The 16,672-nt window shown below is 62.9% G+C and overlaps 3 protein-coding genes across 10 annotated transcripts in view; 1 reads left to right on the top strand and 2 right to left on the bottom strand.

Moving 5' to 3' along the window:
* NIBAN2 (niban apoptosis regulator 2) overlaps positions 1–6,994 on the top strand; it is a 31,591-nt gene extending 24,597 nt beyond the window's left edge. For both annotated transcript variants that reach the window (XM_054848944.1, XM_054848943.1), the window contains exons 6-14: positions 535–650; positions 734–838; positions 1,917–2,079; positions 2,532–2,719; positions 2,902–3,057; positions 3,622–3,738; positions 4,143–4,250; positions 4,368–4,479; positions 4,882–6,994. In XM_054848944.1, the coding sequence (XP_054704919.1) occupies positions 535–650; positions 734–838; positions 1,917–2,079; positions 2,532–2,719; positions 2,902–3,057; positions 3,622–3,738; positions 4,143–4,250; positions 4,368–4,479; positions 4,882–5,765 (1,949 nt within the window). In that variant the 3' untranslated portion in view covers positions 5,766–6,994. The remainder of the gene's footprint in view (positions 1–534; positions 651–733; positions 839–1,916; positions 2,080–2,531; positions 2,720–2,901; positions 3,058–3,621; positions 3,739–4,142; positions 4,251–4,367; positions 4,480–4,881) is intronic.
* A 132-nt stretch (positions 6,995–7,126) lies between these two features.
* On the bottom strand, positions 7,127–12,353 carry SLC31A2 (solute carrier family 31 member 2). Of its 4 annotated transcripts, none has more exons than XM_054848949.1 (5): positions 12,319–12,341; positions 12,120–12,173; positions 9,527–9,593; positions 8,540–8,708; positions 7,127–7,924 (listed from the first exon to the last, which is right to left on the bottom strand). In XM_054848949.1, the coding sequence occupies exons 2-5, from the start codon at positions 12,123–12,125 to the stop codon at positions 7,756–7,758; spliced, it is 411 nt and encodes a 136-aa protein (XP_054704924.1). In that variant the 5' UTR covers positions 12,126–12,173; positions 12,319–12,341; the 3' UTR covers positions 7,127–7,755. The 4 variants fall into 4 exon arrangements, with proteins under 4 accessions (XP_054704924.1, XP_054704922.1, XP_054704923.1 ...); XM_054848947.1 differs by lacking the exon at positions 12,319–12,341 and adding an exon at positions 12,226–12,307 and having other exon boundaries at positions 12,120–12,175; XM_054848948.1 differs by lacking the exon at positions 12,319–12,341 and adding an exon at positions 12,271–12,305 and having other exon boundaries at positions 12,120–12,225.
* A 2,390-nt stretch (positions 12,354–14,743) lies between these two features.
* COL27A1 (collagen type XXVII alpha 1 chain) overlaps positions 14,744–16,672 on the bottom strand; it is a 95,464-nt gene continuing 93,535 nt past the window's right edge. For all 4 annotated transcript variants that reach the window (XM_054849224.1, XM_054849226.1, XM_054849225.1 and 1 more), the window contains 4 exons: positions 16,312–16,418; positions 15,944–16,024; positions 15,501–15,689; positions 14,744–15,092 (listed from right to left, as the gene is read on the bottom strand). In XM_054849224.1, coding sequence (XP_054705199.1) covers positions 14,943–15,092; positions 15,501–15,689; positions 15,944–16,024; positions 16,312–16,418 — 527 coding nt within the window. In that variant the 3' untranslated portion in view covers positions 14,744–14,942. The remainder of the gene's footprint in view (positions 15,093–15,500; positions 15,690–15,943; positions 16,025–16,311; positions 16,419–16,672) is intronic.

Raw genomic sequence — 16,672 nt, 5'->3', positions numbered from 1 at the left:
AGCACCTGGGGCCCTGCGCACCATTGGGGTTCACTGAGCCCCCCATCCTGCTGAGCCCCTGCTGTCCCATCAGGGCTTGCCGAGCCCGCAGGTCCCCGTGCACCATCAGGGCGTGCTGAGCACCCCCCCATCCTGCTGACCCCCTCCTCCTGCCATGCTGTCGGTGCTCACGAGGCCACTTTTGCACCATCGGGGCTTGCTGCCCCCCTGCTCCTGCTGTGCCATTGGGTCTCGGGGTCCCCACGCGCCCTCGGGGGTCACTGAGCACCCCCATCCTGCCAAGCCCCTGCTCCTGGGTGCCTCCCTGCCCTTGGTCCAGCTCTGGGGGGGATCAGTCTGTGGACAGAGTGGGGGCACCCCAGCCACCGGTGTGTGTGGGAGTCCCGGTGACAGCCCTGGGCTCCTCGTGTGTCGGAGGGTGTGGGGGATGCGAGGTACCCGCTGCAAGGATGAGTTGGGGTGCTGCAAGCAGCTGGGCTGCCCCTTGCTCCCCCGGCCAGGCTGCTCACTCGCCCCCCCCCATCCCCTCGCCAGGGATCTCTGAGGACTCCAAAGTGGAGGCTCCAGCCTTCACAGACGCTGTCCGCATGTACCGCCAGTCGAAGGAGCAGTACGGCACCTGGGACATGCTGTGCGGCAACGAAATCCAGGTGAGGACCTGTCCCCGCTCCCAGGGCTGGGGTAGGGGGGGGTGCAGGCTGAGCAGGGTCCCCAAAGCCTCCTGCCTTTGCAGGTCCTGAGCAACCTGGTGATGGAGGAGCTGCTCCCCGAGCTGAGGACCACCATCGGCCCCCGGCTGAAGGGCAAGGCTCAGGAGCGCCAGCGGACTTGGATCCAGGTGTGGGGCTGGGGCTGCCGGGGGGGGGGGGGCACACACGACATCATCGCCTGCCCTCTCCCTGCCTGCACTGCCTCTGCTTTGGGGTCCGCGCCGCCGCCTCCCTTCCCTGCCAGGCTCCGTGCCCGACAGCTTTCCTGCCCGGCGCCGCCCCCCGCGTCGCCCCTCTCCCGGCCCCCGCCAAAGAAGCTGTCTTTATTCTCCACTGTGCCTTTTTAAAGCTCCTTGTTGTGCCCCTGCGAGCAGCCCTGCCTGTCCCTGCCTGCGCTGCCTCGTCCCTGGAGCCAGGGAAGCAAACAGGAGGAAGCCCAGCCCCGGAGCAAAGCCCATCCCGGCTATATTTAGCGAGCCATTTTTAGAGCAGCACAGGCTAAATCCAGCCCAAACCCTTGCAAAAGACCGAGGGCTCTTCAAAACTGCCTCGTTAAAACCTTAAAAGCCAATAGATAATTACCACCAAGCTCATAATGTGCTACTGGAACAGCCTAAAAACGCACAAACGCTGCTTTTTCAGTAGCTGCGGTCTTAGCTGCAGAGCTGGGAAGCTCGAGGGTGGGGAGGGAAGCCCGGGGCTGGGGGGGAAAGGCTCTGCCTTCCCTTGGCCCCGAAATCACGGCGTTTGGCTGCAAAGTGAGCGTGAAGCCTCAGCGAGCAGCTCCATCCCGCTCATGGGGTTGGCTCCTGAGACCCCAGGCAGGCTGAGGGGAGCAAGGCACGGCTTTGAAATGGGGTCAGGGGCTCTTCTGCCTGGACCACCAGCATCCCCGGACCTGCAGCATCCCCAGACCTGCAGCATCCCCAGACCTGCCTGGGGCAGGTTGGCTGACAGAGGCAGCGCTTGGCTCTGTGCTCCTCAGGAACCACTTTGAAGCAGCTTCTGCACCGTCGGGGCTTCATCTCACCCAGCTGGGGGGGGTCGCTGGTGTGGAAAACCTGCTGGCAGGCTGCGAGGAGGGGTCCGGTCAGAGCACGGGCGAAGGCTCGGCAGGTCCTGCAGGCATCTGGTGCTGGAGGCGATGGTTAGTGGGGGCAGCAGGAGGTGTGGGGGGAGCTGAGCACCCCATCTCTCTCTTGCCAGATCTCGGATGCCGTCTATAGGATGGTCTATGAGCAGACCAAGGCCCAGTACGATGCAGTGATGGCCAAGTGCGAACAGGAGCGGCCCCAGATGGAAAGCACCATCCGCACAGACATGGACCAGATCATCACTTCAAAGGAGCACTTGGCCAGCAAAATCCGAGGTACAGCCCCGTGGGGAGATGCATCGACATGGATGTGTGTGGCTGTGTCCATGACCGACTCCTGGCATGGCATCACCACTGTTCCACCAAGGTGTGGCTGTTCCTGGGGTGCAGCATGGCTCCTGCCAGCATGGCCTGGAACCCCTGGGGAGATGCCAGCAGGCACAGTGGCCAGGGTGCACATCCTCACTGGCATTGTCCCAGGAGGTGGGGGACAGGGTGGGCAGTGACACCCCCCCCCAAAGCAAGGCAATGGGGCAGGACTGGGTTCAACACAGGCGGAGAGGCCCTACAAGCACCCTTGTGTTGTCCTGTAAGTCTGGGAGACCTCTCCTGGAGGGGCTCGGGGAGAGGGGCAGGTCCCCCTCCCCAGGGTGGGTTTAGGACCTGATTTGCAGAGCCAGAAGGGCAGAGGAGGAGCCTCACCATGCTTACCCCCATTCTCTGCCCAGCCTTTGTCCTCCCCAAAGCGGAGGTCTGCGTCCGTAACCACGTCCAGCCCTACATCTCCTCCATCCTGGAGGCCCTGATGACCCCCACGAGCCAGGGCTTTGCCGAGGTGCGGGAGGTGTTCTTCAAGGAGGTGACGGACATGAACATGAACATCGTCAATGAAGGTGGCCTGGAGAAGCTGGTGGAGGTGAGACCTTGCTGGCCGGTGGGCTTGGGGACAGCCGGTCCTGCTGCCATCCTCAGTGTGGACAGCGCTGGGGGACCCCAGAATGAAAATACATGGGGATGAAGCCCGTGTAGGGTGGCACGTCCCAGCCCTGAGTGTGCGGAGAGGCTGTCCTGCCCTGCTGAGCTTGGCTTTATCCCCAGTACATGGAGAAGCTTTCCCACCTGGCCTTCCACCCAGTGAAGATGCAGTCATGCTACGAGAAGATGGACCAGCTGAAACTGGAGGGTCTTCAGCAGCGGTTTGATGTCTCCAGCACGTCTGTCTTCAAGCAGCGGGCCCAGATCCACATGAGACAGGTGGGACAGGGACCGGGGTCCTCCCGTGTTCCCCTTGGGTTGAGCACAGAGCACTGGGGAGCGGAGGCAGAGCAGGGAGCCCAGGCTGGTCCAACCCAGGCACAGCTTCGGCCAGGACGTGTGTCCTGTCTCAGGGACCTTACGTCGCTGGCACTCAGCTAAGGGTGTGTGGTGGATCTGGCCATCCCCTTTGGACTGGAGCCCACAGGTGGGCAGCGGCGTGGGGCACCCTTCCAACGTGGACTCAGCACCCAGGCTTGGGCGTCCCTTTGCCAGAGCCCACTGGCACCAGCAAGGCCAGTAGCCCAGTTCTGGGGTCTGATCCAGCCAAAGCTGGAGTGACATGTGTGCAAACCAGCTTAGGGCACCCCCTGCCCCCAGCACTCTCGGTCCTCAGGGTGGGTCCCGTGGATGCCGCGCTGGGACGCTGGGGACCATGCCAGTGTGAAGGCTCATCTCAGTGTGGCAGTGCCCCAAAAGACCCCCCCCGGCCCCATCCACCTCCATGGTGGGTCCCTTTGGGTGCTCCCCCGGCCCGTGCTGACCGCCTGCCTCTGCTCACAGCAAATGGACGACGCCGTGTACACATTTGAGACGCTGCTCCATCAGGAGCTGGGGAAGCTGCAGGGCAAAGACGACTTGTGCAAGTCCATCCAGCGCATCCTCGAGAGGGTGCTCAAGGTGAGGGGTGGTGGGTCGGGGGCTTCGGTGGCCTTCAGGAGTCTGGGGAAGAGGACAGGAGTGACCTTACCGATTTTAACAAAAGCCTTCTGGGGAAATACTTCTTTATATTGAGATTTTCATGCATTTGCTGGGATGTGGGGCAGGGGAGCGGGAAACCACCTGGAGGAGCCAGGTCCCCTCTACATCTACCGGGGGTTCAGACTGACCCACAAACCCTTCTGCAGACAGCGGTGGAGGAGCCGGCTCTTACCCGGGAACTGGCTGGGTGCAAGGGGCAGGGGAACCTGCTCACGCTCGTGCAAATGGGTGGGGGTGGGCAAACCACAGGGGGTTGTGCCCGTGGGCAGGGGAGCTGCCAGCCCACAGCCCCTCGCCGACCGGGGGCTGCCCTCACTCCGCAGAAATACGACTACGACAGCAGCACCGTGCGGAAGAAGTTCTTCAGGGAGGCCCTGCTGCAGATCACCATCCCCTTCCTGCTGAAAAAGCTGGCACCGACCTGCAAGGGGGTAAGAGAGCAAAGTCGGGGTGGGGGGGAGGGAGGACCACCTCCCTCTGCAGAGGGGCTGGAGCATCCGTCCCTCCCGTGTCCCCCCCCGGCTGAGCAGCCTCTCCCCCCACGGCAGGAGTTAGCCAAATTTCAGGAGCTGATCTTTGAGGACTTCTCCAGCTTCATCCTAGTGGAGAACACCTACGAGGAGGTCGTGCTACAGTCAGTGATGAAAGACATCATGCAAGGTAGGGTCCTGCCACGCCAGGGAGCCTGGACCCACTCAGGTCTGAGCCCTGGGGGGGCTCCAGCACCCTGGGGTGGGTAGTGGGTGCTGGGTGGAGTCAGCGTAAGCCAAACCTGGGCTCAGCAGCACCTGGAGGGCCCGTGATGGGTGCTGGGGACTGCATGAGGAGGGGGTGACCCTGTGCAGGGGTGCTGGGGACCATACGGGGAGGGGGTGATCCCACGTGGGGTGCTGGGGCTGTACCAGGAGCAGCTTTCCCACCTGGCCTTCCCGCTGGCAGGGCTGAGCGGTGGGTGGGATACTGAACCCTCTGCCTGGCTCCCTGCGCCCTTCGGCCAAGGGGGGGGCTGGGCGAGGTGCCCCGTGCCCGCAGCCCATCTGACGTCTCTCTCCGTGCCCGCAGCCGTGAAGGAAGCAGCCGTGCAGCGGAAGCACAACCTGTACCGCGACAGCATGGTCATGCACAACAGCGATCCCAACCTGCACCTCCTGGGCGAGGGCATGCCCATCGACTGGGGCGAGGAGTACAGCGGGCAGCCTGAGGCCGAGCTGGCCGCCGACAAGCGCCGCAGGGCCAAGCAAGTGGTGTCGGTGATCCAAGACGACGAGGGGGTGCTGCCCTACGAGGTGGGCGCTGAGGCGCTGCTGCAGCCCGGCTCCCCGGAGCCACGGGAGCCGGAGGAGCCGGACCGTGGGGCAGCGCCCAGCTCCCCAGCTGGGGTGGAGGAGATCCGGGAGGCGCTGGCGAAGGAGAGCCTCGGGGACGGCGTCAAGGCGGAGGAGCGGCTGACAAACGGTACCGACGCCACACGGGAGAGCGGTGCCACCGAGGAGGGGGTGGTGGCGGCAGGGTCTGTCCCCGGTGGTGTCCCCCCGCAAGGTCCAACCAGCGAGGGGGCCGGGGTGCGCTGCACCACAGCGGTATCGCCTGCGCCTGGAGCTGAAGTCCCATCAGAGGCTGGTGTGCAACGCGCTGCACCGGCATCACCCGTGCCAGCATCACCCGTGCCCAGAGCCGATGTCCCATCAGGGGCCAGCGTGCAACACGCTGTGCCAGCGTCACCCAAACCCGGAGCCGATGTCCCATCAGAGCCTGAGGTGCCCCACGCTGCACCAGCATCACCCGCACCCGGAGCCGAGACTCCATCACCATCCGCCGGGACAGCTTGCCACCAGCCGAGTGACAAGGAGACGGGCGAGGAAGTGGCCCCCCCGAGCGGCGAGTGCAGCCCCCCGCAGCCCACGGGCACGACAGAAAGCAGCGAGGGGGTGCAGACTGAATTCTAGCCCCGGGCCCCCCCTCCACTGCGGACTGGCCCCAGTGATGCCGGGGGTTGGGGTAGGGGGAATAGGACCTGCTGCGCTGCCGGGGATGGAGAGCGGCGCTGCGGGAGAGGGAGGGGATGGGAAACACCAAGACCTTATTGCCTAGCTGGGGGATCCCCGCTGCTGCGCGGGGCTGGCCACAACCAAGTGGTCCTACTGGGTCAGACTGGGGGAGGCCGCCGGCCTGGCACAGGGCACCCCCGGCACTCTGCTCTGTCCTTCTTCTGCCTTATTTTCTTCTTTTCTACTGAAGAGATGCTTTAGCTGCCCCCAGCATGAGTGCCCGGGCTGGCTCGGGGGGGGCTGGCACTAGCCCTGCTGTGGGTGGGTGTGCGGGATGCTCCCGGCTGCCCCGGGGCTCATCCCCTGCCCCGGCCCGGGGGGGTTCCTGGGAGCCTGCCCACCGCCACCCCACCCAGCTGGCTCCAGGAGTGCCGGGGGGAGCGGGGACCCCGGGGGGCGATGGAAAACGGGACGGCGGCCAGCGGCACGGCAGGGATACAGCGGCACTTGACCCGCTGCCGATGGGGCGAGCGCTGGGGCAGGTGTGGGCGCACAGCACCCACGGCCACCCCTCACCCTGGGGTCTTCTAGCAGCTGTTCAAGTTCAAAGTCAGAACTTAGAGGGGAAGGTGGCACTCACACGACGTCTCCAGCTTTGCCAGGCAGGGCTGGGCCGCCTCCGGGCTCAGGCTCCCCCGTGGCGCAGGGATCCCGGCTTTTGCCCTCCGGAGCTCCCCGGCACCGTGCGCGGACGGTTTCTCCGTCTCTTGGGCTTTGCAAGTTTTGGCACCTGTGGTGACGGTCAAGCAAAGAGCTGGCACCCCCAGCAGCCCTGCCTGCCCTGGGGAGGGGGACGGCACTGGCGCAGCCCCCACTGAGAGATGCTAAAAGCCCCTGAGCTGGTGGGGGCTAGCAGGACTCGTGAGCACGAGACGCGTGTGTGTGTGCGTGTGTGCGTGTGTACACAGAGCAGGGACCAGCACCCCCACACTCACCCGTATTTTAGGTGCCGCTGTTTCTGCCTCTGAAGGGGGGTGCCCAGCCTAACCCACTCGGGGAGGCCCCCCAAAGTGCCTTGCTTTGGGAACTTAAAACCTGTCTCTTCCAGAATATTTTATTAAGAAAGTTATACAAATGTTTAAAAATATGCTTATAATAATTAATAAAATGGAAAAGCTTTATTTAAAGCCAGAGGAGACTGTCCGTATTCCTGACCCCCCCCCGGGGCTGTGCTGGAGGGGTAGGGCTGGTGCTGGGGCCCCCCCACTCCCACTGTGACTGGGGGGTGTCACATCCTGAGACCACCCTGCAGCAGCACAAGCCAGGAGCCAACCAACCGAGATGATTTTATTAAAAGGGGTGTCCCGAGGAAGCAGCAAGAGGCACCCGCAGCAGCAGCTTCCCCTCAGCACGGCCACACCGATGGCTCGGGGGCTGCTCCGACCCCATCCCTGAAGCAGTGTGCGGGGTTTGGGGGGGCAGGGGGCAGCAGGACCCCCGCCATCCCCAGAAGGCACTGTGTGAAGTGAAGAGGGGCTTGGTGCAGGGCAGCTCTGGGCAGGAGGGCAGCGGTGCCTGTCCCCAGCACGTCCCCTTCCCCAAGGTCACTGGGCCATTCCTGTTCCAGCCAGGATGAACCCCCCCCCCCCAGAAAGCAGCGGGGGTAGGAAATGCCCGGCACCCCCCCACCATCATCACCCACCCAAAGTTCCCTGAGAGCCGGAGGACAGCCGCCAGCCGAGGACGGTGGCAGTGGCAGAGCACCGGCCGTGGGGCTGCCCCCCACCACGGGGGGGGCCGGCACCGAGGGTCCCCGCAGCGAGTCCCTGGGGTGCTGCGTCCTGCATAGCGTGGGGACGAGGACAGACCCAGCAGAAGTGACAGCGGCTATTCCAGACAAAGTAGCAGGAGGTGCGGAGCACATCGTCCACCGTCGCCGGGGGGGTGCCTAGCCCCGACCGAGCAGGGGGTACACCATGAAATAGCCCAGTGCGGAGCCCGCGATGGCCCCCAGGAAGATCCAGGCGTTGTAGGACATGACGGCCAGCATCACCATGTAGCCCAGCACCACCTGCACCACGTGGAACAGCGTCTGGCCGACGTGGTACCAAAACCAGCTGTGGAAGAAGATGGGAAACCCCATCAGCGAGGGGCTGGGGCAGCCGGCATTCCCCCCCCGCCCCGCCAGCATCCCGGAGCGGCCAGAGATGGGATCGGGGAGTGGGGAGAGGGACGGGGGCTGCAAACAGCAGCGCAGGGGGAAATCCTGCTCCAAAGGAACGGGGAGGATGTTACTAAGAGGTTGGCAGTAAGAGCAGCCTCAGGCGTGGTCTGGGATTAAACACAAGAGGAAAAAGCCGGGCTTGGCTCCAACGGCTCATGTCGGGACGGAAGCGCCCAGGCCAGCCTTGCTGGGGTGCCTGAGCTGCTGCTTGTGCCCACCCTGGAACCACGAGGAACCTCCTGCACCCGCGGTGGCTCCTGGGGGAATGTGAGCATTTAAGACAGCTGAAAAACACCCTGGACATCTCCCAAAGTACCTGGGGGGGCCAGGATGTCCCCAGGGCCACCTCCCGAGTACACACACCCCTTTCCTGGGAGCCTACTACTCCACAGCCGCCTCTTCACAGCCTTTCTCCCCTCCTGCGCTGGCCCAGGGGCCGTACCCCCATCCCTGCGCGCCCCCCCGCCCCGTCCCACCAGCGGGGTGCAAAGGGGGGGTCCTGTGGTACCTGCCCTGCACAGTGCCGGTGCCCCCCTCCTCCGGCTCCACCACCGACTCCCGGCTGAGGCTGCGGGGCAGAGCCAGCAGTGCCCACCGCAGCAGCATGGCCTTGCCCATCTTGACGGCTTCGTAAAGCATGGACAGCAGCAGGATCACCAGCACTGAGAGCGCCATCCCTGCACAAGAAACAGCCCGCGCTGCCCATCGCCACCCACCGGCGGGAGACGGGGTGTGGGGGTGAAAGGGGGGGGTGGTGGGTCCTGGCATGGAGCGCTTGGGCACATCCATGGGATAAGGGGAGGTTAGGAAGGCTCCTGGGGTCTGGGTTGGGCTGGAGCGACAGGCAGCAGGTTTGTGAAGCGTTGGGAAATGGTGCATTGAGCCCAATGTCCCCTCTAAATTCCTAGGGAGTATTTTTTGGAGGGGGTTGCTCTGAAAAAAATAAGCATCTTTGCATTGACTTCACAAGAATATGAGGGTTAAAATAGGATGCTGGGACAATAATTGAAAAAAAAAAAAAGTGTAAAAGAAAACGGGAAGCTGAGCCATGAGTGAGTGACCTTGGCGGGGGTGGTTGGCAGGCCTGGGGGGAGGGATGGCTCCTGCACCTCCCTGCCCATTGCTCTCAGCTTGGGAGGATCGACCCCTACCCAGGGCATTACCAGGGCATGGCACCGCTCATCAGGGCAGGAGAGGGTCAGCCAAAAACAGGCAGTGCCCTCCGAGCTCTGGGGTGAGTGGTGTGTGGGACCCCCCAGGGCTCTGCCCCGACCCCCCCACGCAGTACGAGTCCCAGCGTTAACGGGTGGGGACCCTGCTCTCCCCCATGCCAGCCATCGCTAACGCTGCTCCTGCCAGAAACGCAAAGCCACTGCTCGTCTCTCTGCCCCGCACCCTCTTCCCCAGGCCGAGAGCACGGCTGGGGGCAGACAGACGGACGGACGGACAGATGGACAGAGGGGCGTCTCGGGCCCGGCGGGGGCTGGCAGCCTACCTGCGGGGCTGTGGACGCTCCAGAAGTCAAAGAGCAGCACCACCGTGTCCGAGAAGTAGAAAGACATCTGGAAGAGAGGCCAAGGAAAGAGCGGCGCTAGGAACCGGCTCGGGGTGATGGGGCAGACGGGGCTGGGGCACCCGCATCTCCATGTGCCCACCACCCCGCAGGGGTGAGCCCCGATGCCGATGCTCAGCTGGGGTTTTACCAAACAGTCCAATTTTTCCCCCTAACTCCTGAAACCGTAAAAGGAACTTGCACTGGAAATCAGAGTCATGCTGACTGGGTTTAACTCTTCCCTTGACTTCTAGCTGGACAATTTTCACCTCTAGCAGCAGCTCCTGCGTGTGTCTGGGCTGGCGAGAAAAAGCCAGACTTTACTTTGCGATAAAGAGAGATGAACCCAGGACTTCATTAGCCTGGATTTGAGAAGGGAAAGTCCCCGGGACACAGATGGAGGCTGGTGGACACTGTCCGTTGTGGTCGGAGCCCAGCCACCCTCCGCTCTCCTCTGTCTCCCAGGGGTTCCCCTGCCATCGCTGGGACAGGCCAAAGCACCCAGAGCCACCAGCGCGACCGCGGCTGGTCCAGCGACACCTCCCTGGCACAGAAGCGTCGGTCCAAGCACTGTCCGTCTGTCTGACCTAGGGCTGCCGGGACCTACAACGGCACCAAACCCCCCTGTGACACTGAAATAGGAGGAGCAAGGACTGCTCTTGCGTAACGAATCCACCTACAGAGCTGACACCACAGCTGCCAAGTCTTGCTCGTTTCAGCACTAAAAAGGGAATTTTGGGGGGGGTTTTCCTCCTCCCTTTGGTGAATCTCTCTAGGTAACGTTCGAGGGCTCGCCCCCTCTCCCCCACCACACCGGTCTGGCTTTGGCCATGCGTACCCGCCGTTACTGACACCAGCAGATGCAGCCGACGGGACCGGCCTTGGCCAGAAATACCATCCAATAACCGGGTGTCCACGCCGCAGACAGGTTCTAATTACACCCTTCGTCTGCGCGTTACCCAAAGCACATTAGCACGTCTAATTAGCTCATGCTTTTAAGCTTCCTTTGGCAACAGATTAATGATAATTAGTCTTTAAATGAAGTTACTTCTCCTTTGCAGGGTTCACCCACAAGTCTGCAGAACCATGTAAAGAGAAGGTAACTACGTTAGGGACAGGGGAAGTGACCGGCAGAAGAGCCCCTCACTGCACCAGGTCTCCAGACTGGGATGAAGCCACATGTCTTCGGGTACCCAGCGTGGCCCTGAGGCCAAAACGATGCTCCTTGGGGCCAACAGCCCCTTGCTCCTCTCCTATAGCGATGCTATACAGTGTTCTCCAGAGACAGCATCTTGCTGGGTGAGATGTGTTGTGCGAAGGTCAAGAGAGCAAGTCCTAAAAATCTCAGTGCTATTTGCAAGAGGGGAATTACGCGGCTGGGACGATGCGACAGGCCCAGGGATGCTGGTGGGAGGGACGCGGTCCTGTCCTCACCCACCTGCCCACACAGCAGTGATTCAGCAGGAACCCGGGTAAGGCTGCGCCCAGCTCCTCCTCTGCACCTTGCAGGTATTCGCACACGCAAATAAAGCTGCTGAAAAATATCCTGCGCTGCCTTAGCTCACGGGCGCAACACGTGCATTTAGCAGCTTAATCCACCACAGTTTTGGGGTTACTCTTTGGCATTAAGTGAAAAACCAGCGGTGCCTGCGCAGAGCAGTGTCAGGCTGCCTGGCGCATCCCCACCTGCTGCTCCGGTCCGACTGGGACGCCCGGCCCCGCACGTCGGGACGAGCCTGCCTTCCTGCAGCACACAGACCCCTCGTCTGCAAGACAGCACGACGAGCAGGACACCGCCCCGGCCAGCCCGAGCTGCAGCCCCACGCTGGGGACACAGTGGCCCGGGGAGACGTTCCCACATCGGGATGCTCCTTGGAGCCGCTCTGAGCAGCCCTCGGGATCTCGCAGGGATGCTGCTGTGGGGGGCTGGTACCAGCAAACTGGGGGGCACCCAGGAGTCTTAAACATCACGTCTGAGCTCAGAGCACGAAGAAAACCTGCTTCAGGGTGACGGTTTGAACCCTGTGCCGTGACTTGAGCTCCCGCTGCGAGTGCCTGCTGCAAGCCTGCACCCGTGACAGCCCCTCCGTGGGCAACGGGACACCTCGGCGTGGGGTAACGCGGTGGCACGGGGGTGCGAGGAGCAGGCAGGCAGGCAGGCAGACAGACAGACAGACAGCCCAACCTGTGCACGGCCCGCCGGAGCCACCGCGGGAAGCACGGGGGGAAGCACGGGGGGAAGCACGGGGGGAAACGGGAACCGGGGCGAAACGGGAACCGGGGCGAAACGGGAACCGGGGCGAAGCTGTGGCAGGAGGACGCGGTGCCGGAGGGTGAATGGCGATGTCGCAGGCTTTAAATAGCGCTTGTCCGCAGGGAGCTGCGGGGTTTCAGGGGTGATTTACGGGAGCACCCGGGCTGCGCCCAGCCCCGAACCGGAGAAGCTGCGGGGCCGTGCCCGGGACTCACACCCGCCCCCCCCCCCCCCCCCCCCCCCCCCCCCCCCCCCGGACTGCCCCGGCCCGGCTCGGCTCACCTGCATGGCGGCGGTGCGGAGCCCGTCCCGGAGCAGCTCAGCCCGTCCCGGTGCGGTGCAGCTCAGCCCAGGCCGGCTCGGCTCCGCTCAGCCCGTCCCGGTGCGGCTCAGCCCAGCTGGGCTCGGCTCCGCTCGGCCCGTCCCGGTGCGGTGCAGCTCAGCCCAGGCCAGCCCGGCTCGGCTCAGCCCGTCCCGGTGCAGCTCAGCCCGGCTCGGCTCTGCTCGGCTCAGCCCGTCCCGTCGCGGGCGGTGACGCGCGGCGCGGAGCTCCCCGGGAGTTGTAGTGCGGCGGGGCCGCGCCAGGGACACGCGTGGGCGCGGCGGGCGGGAGCACAGTCCGTGTCGTGTCCTGTCCCGTCCCTCCCCCGCACCCCCTTCCCACGCCCGCACCGTCTCCCCGGGTCAGCCCCGGCCGCGCAGCGGGGAGGGGGCTCCGCATCCCTGGGGCAAGGGGGGGGGGCCGTCCCCCGGGGGCTTCGCTCCCCCCTCGCTCCGTCCCTAACTCACTCCTCAGCAGTTCACGCTCCCTGCGCTACCACAAGGCCCCTCAAAGCGTTCACGAGTGTTTCTGCTGGTTCTCCCCACGAAAGTGGGGTATCACCGAGCGTTTGAACCCCAGCTGCCCTGCAGCTGCAAAATACAGATTTTTTAATTTTTTTTTTCCTGGAGAGAGGCAGGACAGACCGAAAGGGAACTTTACTGCCCAGCACACAGCTGCTCACTCCTGGCTGGCACATTCTGGACATCTCCGTCACAGCGGGGAGCAGGAGGAGGGAGCTGGAGCTGCCGCTCTTTCCCCAAGAGAAAGGGGAAATGGGTGCTGATGCCCTCAAAGACACCCAGTGCCTGCCAGCGCGTTTATGTGTAACGCCCTGCTTAGGAAAGAAATACGGGGTTGGGTAGTGAGTGTATTTTTCCTTATGGCCAGAGAGGTGGAATTGGAGTTATTCAGGGTGCATTTGCTGCTTGAATTAAGAAAAAATATTGGATAAACCCACCAATGTGCTACTTCTTGTTAAAATCTTTTCTCAAATGTTTCTGTCAAAAATGCACATACAATCTTGTTGGCAGCTGAAACTCCTCTGGGTTCTGGCCAGCATGGCTGGCAGGTGAGGTGTGGACTGTGCACGCCGCTTTCCTCCTCTGCAAAAATACAGTGGAAAATGCTGCTAAAATGAGCAATTTGAGAAATAAATAAATAAATAAAATTCCGCCCTGAAAAAATGTTGTGTTTGCTATCACTTAACAATCTGTTCTGCTTCTCTCCCCAGGACCTAACACGTGCCTCGAGCTGGAATTTAATTTTCCCTTTGCAATCTGCTGCATGGGGGTCTCTCACCAGCACCCAGCACCCATGGGACGTGCCAGACCCTCGGTGCTGCCTGACCCCCCGCCTGCGCTGCAGCCAGACCGGCTGCAAACGGCTCCTCTTCCTCTTTCACCTCCCTGCGGGGAAGGGAACTCTCTGCCCGGCTGGGATTGGGGTTTCAGCTGCCCCCGTGACGATGCGCCCGTGTGTCCCCACGGCTGGCTGCAGGCCAGGACGGCCGTCACACCATCGCAGGGCAGAGCAGGGGGTGGTTTCGCAGAGGCAGCTGCACCCCGTGAAAAGCTGCTACGCCAGGGAACGAGCTAGCAAAGAGCGCTACGTCTTGCACACGCAATTTGGCATTGCTTGAACTGCTCCCTAGGCACTGTGCACCCCCAAAAGCTTCATCTGCTGCTCTTCTTGATCCCCGGGGGCAGGGTACGGCCCGGCTGCCGCACCGCTCCACGGGCATCGGCATCGATGCCCGACCTCACCTGGACACGATGCGGGCAGCCTGGGCACACGTGCTGCAGGACAAGGCAGGCAAGCTCCGCGCTGGAGCCTGAGCAGTGAAGGGTGCTGAGAAAACCAGCGGTGCAGCGCTGCACAAAGCCAGCTGAGATCTGGGGGTTTGGGGGCCGTGCACCAGAGAAATGGGGGTGCTGGTAACACAGCTATGGCTCGGGTGCCACACGTAGAGCTCTGTGCCCTCGGGACTCCCCTGTACCCGCCGGGGCCGAGCAGCCCAGCGATAGCAGGGCAGTTAGGGGCAGGGGAAACGCTGCTGGGAACAACAGCCACGAGTAACGGCGCTGCAGCACGGCAGCCAAACGGCTCCGATCCCTGCCCCTGCCCGCCCACAGCGACGCTGCCTTAGCACAGTCTCGTGGGTCCTCTGACCCCCACACGAGTTACAGACCCAAAACCGAGCCAGGACTTGGGGGGTTTTTGCATTCTTCCCCCCTTGTCAGTCCCCGATGCCTGGCTGGGGCTGGTGGCAGCCGAGGGCAGCAGCCTGCAGCCGCTTCGCCCTGCGGAGAGCACGGAGCTGCCTGCCAGGGCGCTCCAGGGCCGCTGCTCAGCCCGGTCCCGGGGGGACGAGGCTCCAAGCATTTGTGCACTTCACCGAGGCAAAGAGAAGCCCCTTTCCTTCCCCTCTCCCAAGCTGGCAGTACTTTTGCTGGCTGTTTTTTTTCTTTTAGCAGACAGTTCCCAGTGGTTATAATTATACGAGCCCTCCCCAATCAGTCATTAAATTAGCACCTTCTGATATATATATATAATATATATATAATTTATAGAGAAATGACTTTTGTAAACAATATTCTTCTACTCCAGAAGGAAGTGTAGTCCGTGGCATAATGCAGCTACAAACACGTATCTCAGAAAGAGGAGAGGCAGCTCCGGGGAGTGGGTGGGAGCCCTGTGCCACCCCCAGCCTCCGCACATGTTCCCAGCGGGACAGTTCTTGGGTGGCAAGGGAACCGGCCGGCTCGGTTTGGGTGTCACCGGTTTCAGCTGAAGCAAACTGGTCCGACTGTGAAACCAAACTGGTGCGAGGCATCACCGTTGTGAAAGACGGCCAGGTCCCGCAGCGGCAGCAGGGAGAGCTCCTCCGTGGTGAACTGGAAGATGGTGTCGGTGATGGAGGACTCGTTGTCCAGCTGAAATGAGCACCAGGGGCAGCTGAGCGCACCGAAAGCCTTGGCTGGTGGCCTGAAGAACCCTCTCGGAGCACCCACTGTCCCCTTCGCAGCTCCAGTTGCTCCTTGGTGCACCCAACAGCCCTGCGGGCATGGCCTGGTCTCCATCCCCAGCCCCTCATGGCTTCTCCAGGGAGGTGGCCTCCCCCATATCCCCCAGAGCCCACCCTGTCCCCTGCCACATCCCAGCCCGCTCCCCAAGACCAGGGAGAGGGTGCTCACCATCCCCATCTCCATCCCACCGCGTGAAGCCTCATCTACCAGCTCTATCTCAAACTCTGGGGGTGCAAACATGTGCGCCAAGGGGCTCTGCAAATGTTGGGGGGCTCTTACAGGCATAGAAAAGGGTCCGGCCACGGCCAGGCTTACCACGCAGCCTTGCAGGCTGGCTGCATAGCTCTGCTCCCGGGAGTCAGCCAGGAAAAGGATTTCCTTCTCCGGCTGGGGCTGGCCCGGCTCAGGCGCTGGTCTGCAGGAGTACGAGACCTTCTGGGTGGCCAGGCGGCTGTGCAGGCGGAGGAAGCGGAGCTGCACCGGGCTGGCCCCCGCGTACTCCAGCTGCAGGGGCAACGAGAGAGGAAACCGGGTAGCGGGGGCTGCTTGGAGGGGTCTGTGCTCCCCCCAGTCGAAAACTGGGCAGGATTCAGCTGTCCGCTAAAGCACGGGTTTGGGTTTTTTTGCAGATGTCGCATCCCACTGTGCACGGCCAGCGGGACCCTGTGCCTGGGCACTGCCCCACCACAGGCACTAGGAGACCCTGACCCCATGAGATGGGCTTCGTGTCCCCTCAGCTGTCCCGGCGGGGCACTCACCAGGAAGCCCCCGGGCAGGGTGCTGAACCACTCGAAGGTGTCCTCGGAGGCGTAGGCGCTCAGCCAAGCCTTGATGGGGACCTGCGGGGAGCGGGGACCATGTCACACTGTCCCAGCAGGGGATGGTGGCACCACCAGGACAAGGAGCCAGCTACACTAACCCATGTGTGGGACCTGTCCCTGCAGCCTGGTCACACGTTGTGACCAGGATCCTCACCCCAAACTGCTCCAACAGCTCCCTGCGATGGCAGCTGTCACCATGGCAAGGGACAGGCCACACTGTGCCCTTCCAGCCACACCAACCCCTGTCCTCGCCCACTCGAGAGGCAACACAGGGCTGAAGCTGCCCCACAAAAGCCACCCCGTACCTGGTTGTGGACGGGGGCTATGCAGGTCTCACCCCCCGCTGTGAAGTTGCAGAAGGCCACCAGCGCGTCCTGGGGGCTGCCCTGGTTGGGGTCGATGTAGTATTGCCCTGGAGGGAGGCAGAGGGGAGCTCCTGGCACCTGGGTTTTGGCACAGGGAGGATGCCACGCAGTGCTGTCCCAGCTCAGCTCGTGGCACATCCCTGGCTGCAACCTCCATCCTCCTGGGATGCCGGCGGGCTGACATCCCGTTGTTCCAGGGATGCCCATGAAACCCGACTGAGCTCATCCCCCAAATCCTCATCCCATCTTAACTGCAAAGAGCTGCCCGTCCCCCCACATCACCCCCAGATCCAGCCACCCC

This window comes from Grus americana, chromosome 20 (assembly GCF_028858705.1).
Source record: "Grus americana isolate bGruAme1 chromosome 20, bGruAme1.mat, whole genome shotgun sequence".
NCBI classification, from domain to species: Eukaryota; Metazoa; Chordata; class Aves; order Gruiformes; family Gruidae; genus Grus; species Grus americana.
The sequence above is the reverse complement of the archived record's forward strand: the minus strand, read 5'-3'. Positions and strand labels throughout refer to the sequence as shown.

Coding starts and splice junctions, on each gene's coding strand:
- SLC31A2 (XM_054848946.1), bottom strand. Junction 8,709..9,526: donor GAGCGTCCACAGCCCCGCAG/GTAGGCTGCCAG, acceptor TTTCTTGTGCAG/GGATGGCGCTCTCAGTGCTG. Junction 7,925..8,539: donor ACCGGCACTGTGCAGGGCAG/GTACCACAGGAC, acceptor CTTCTTCCACAG/CTGGTTTTGGTACCACGTCG.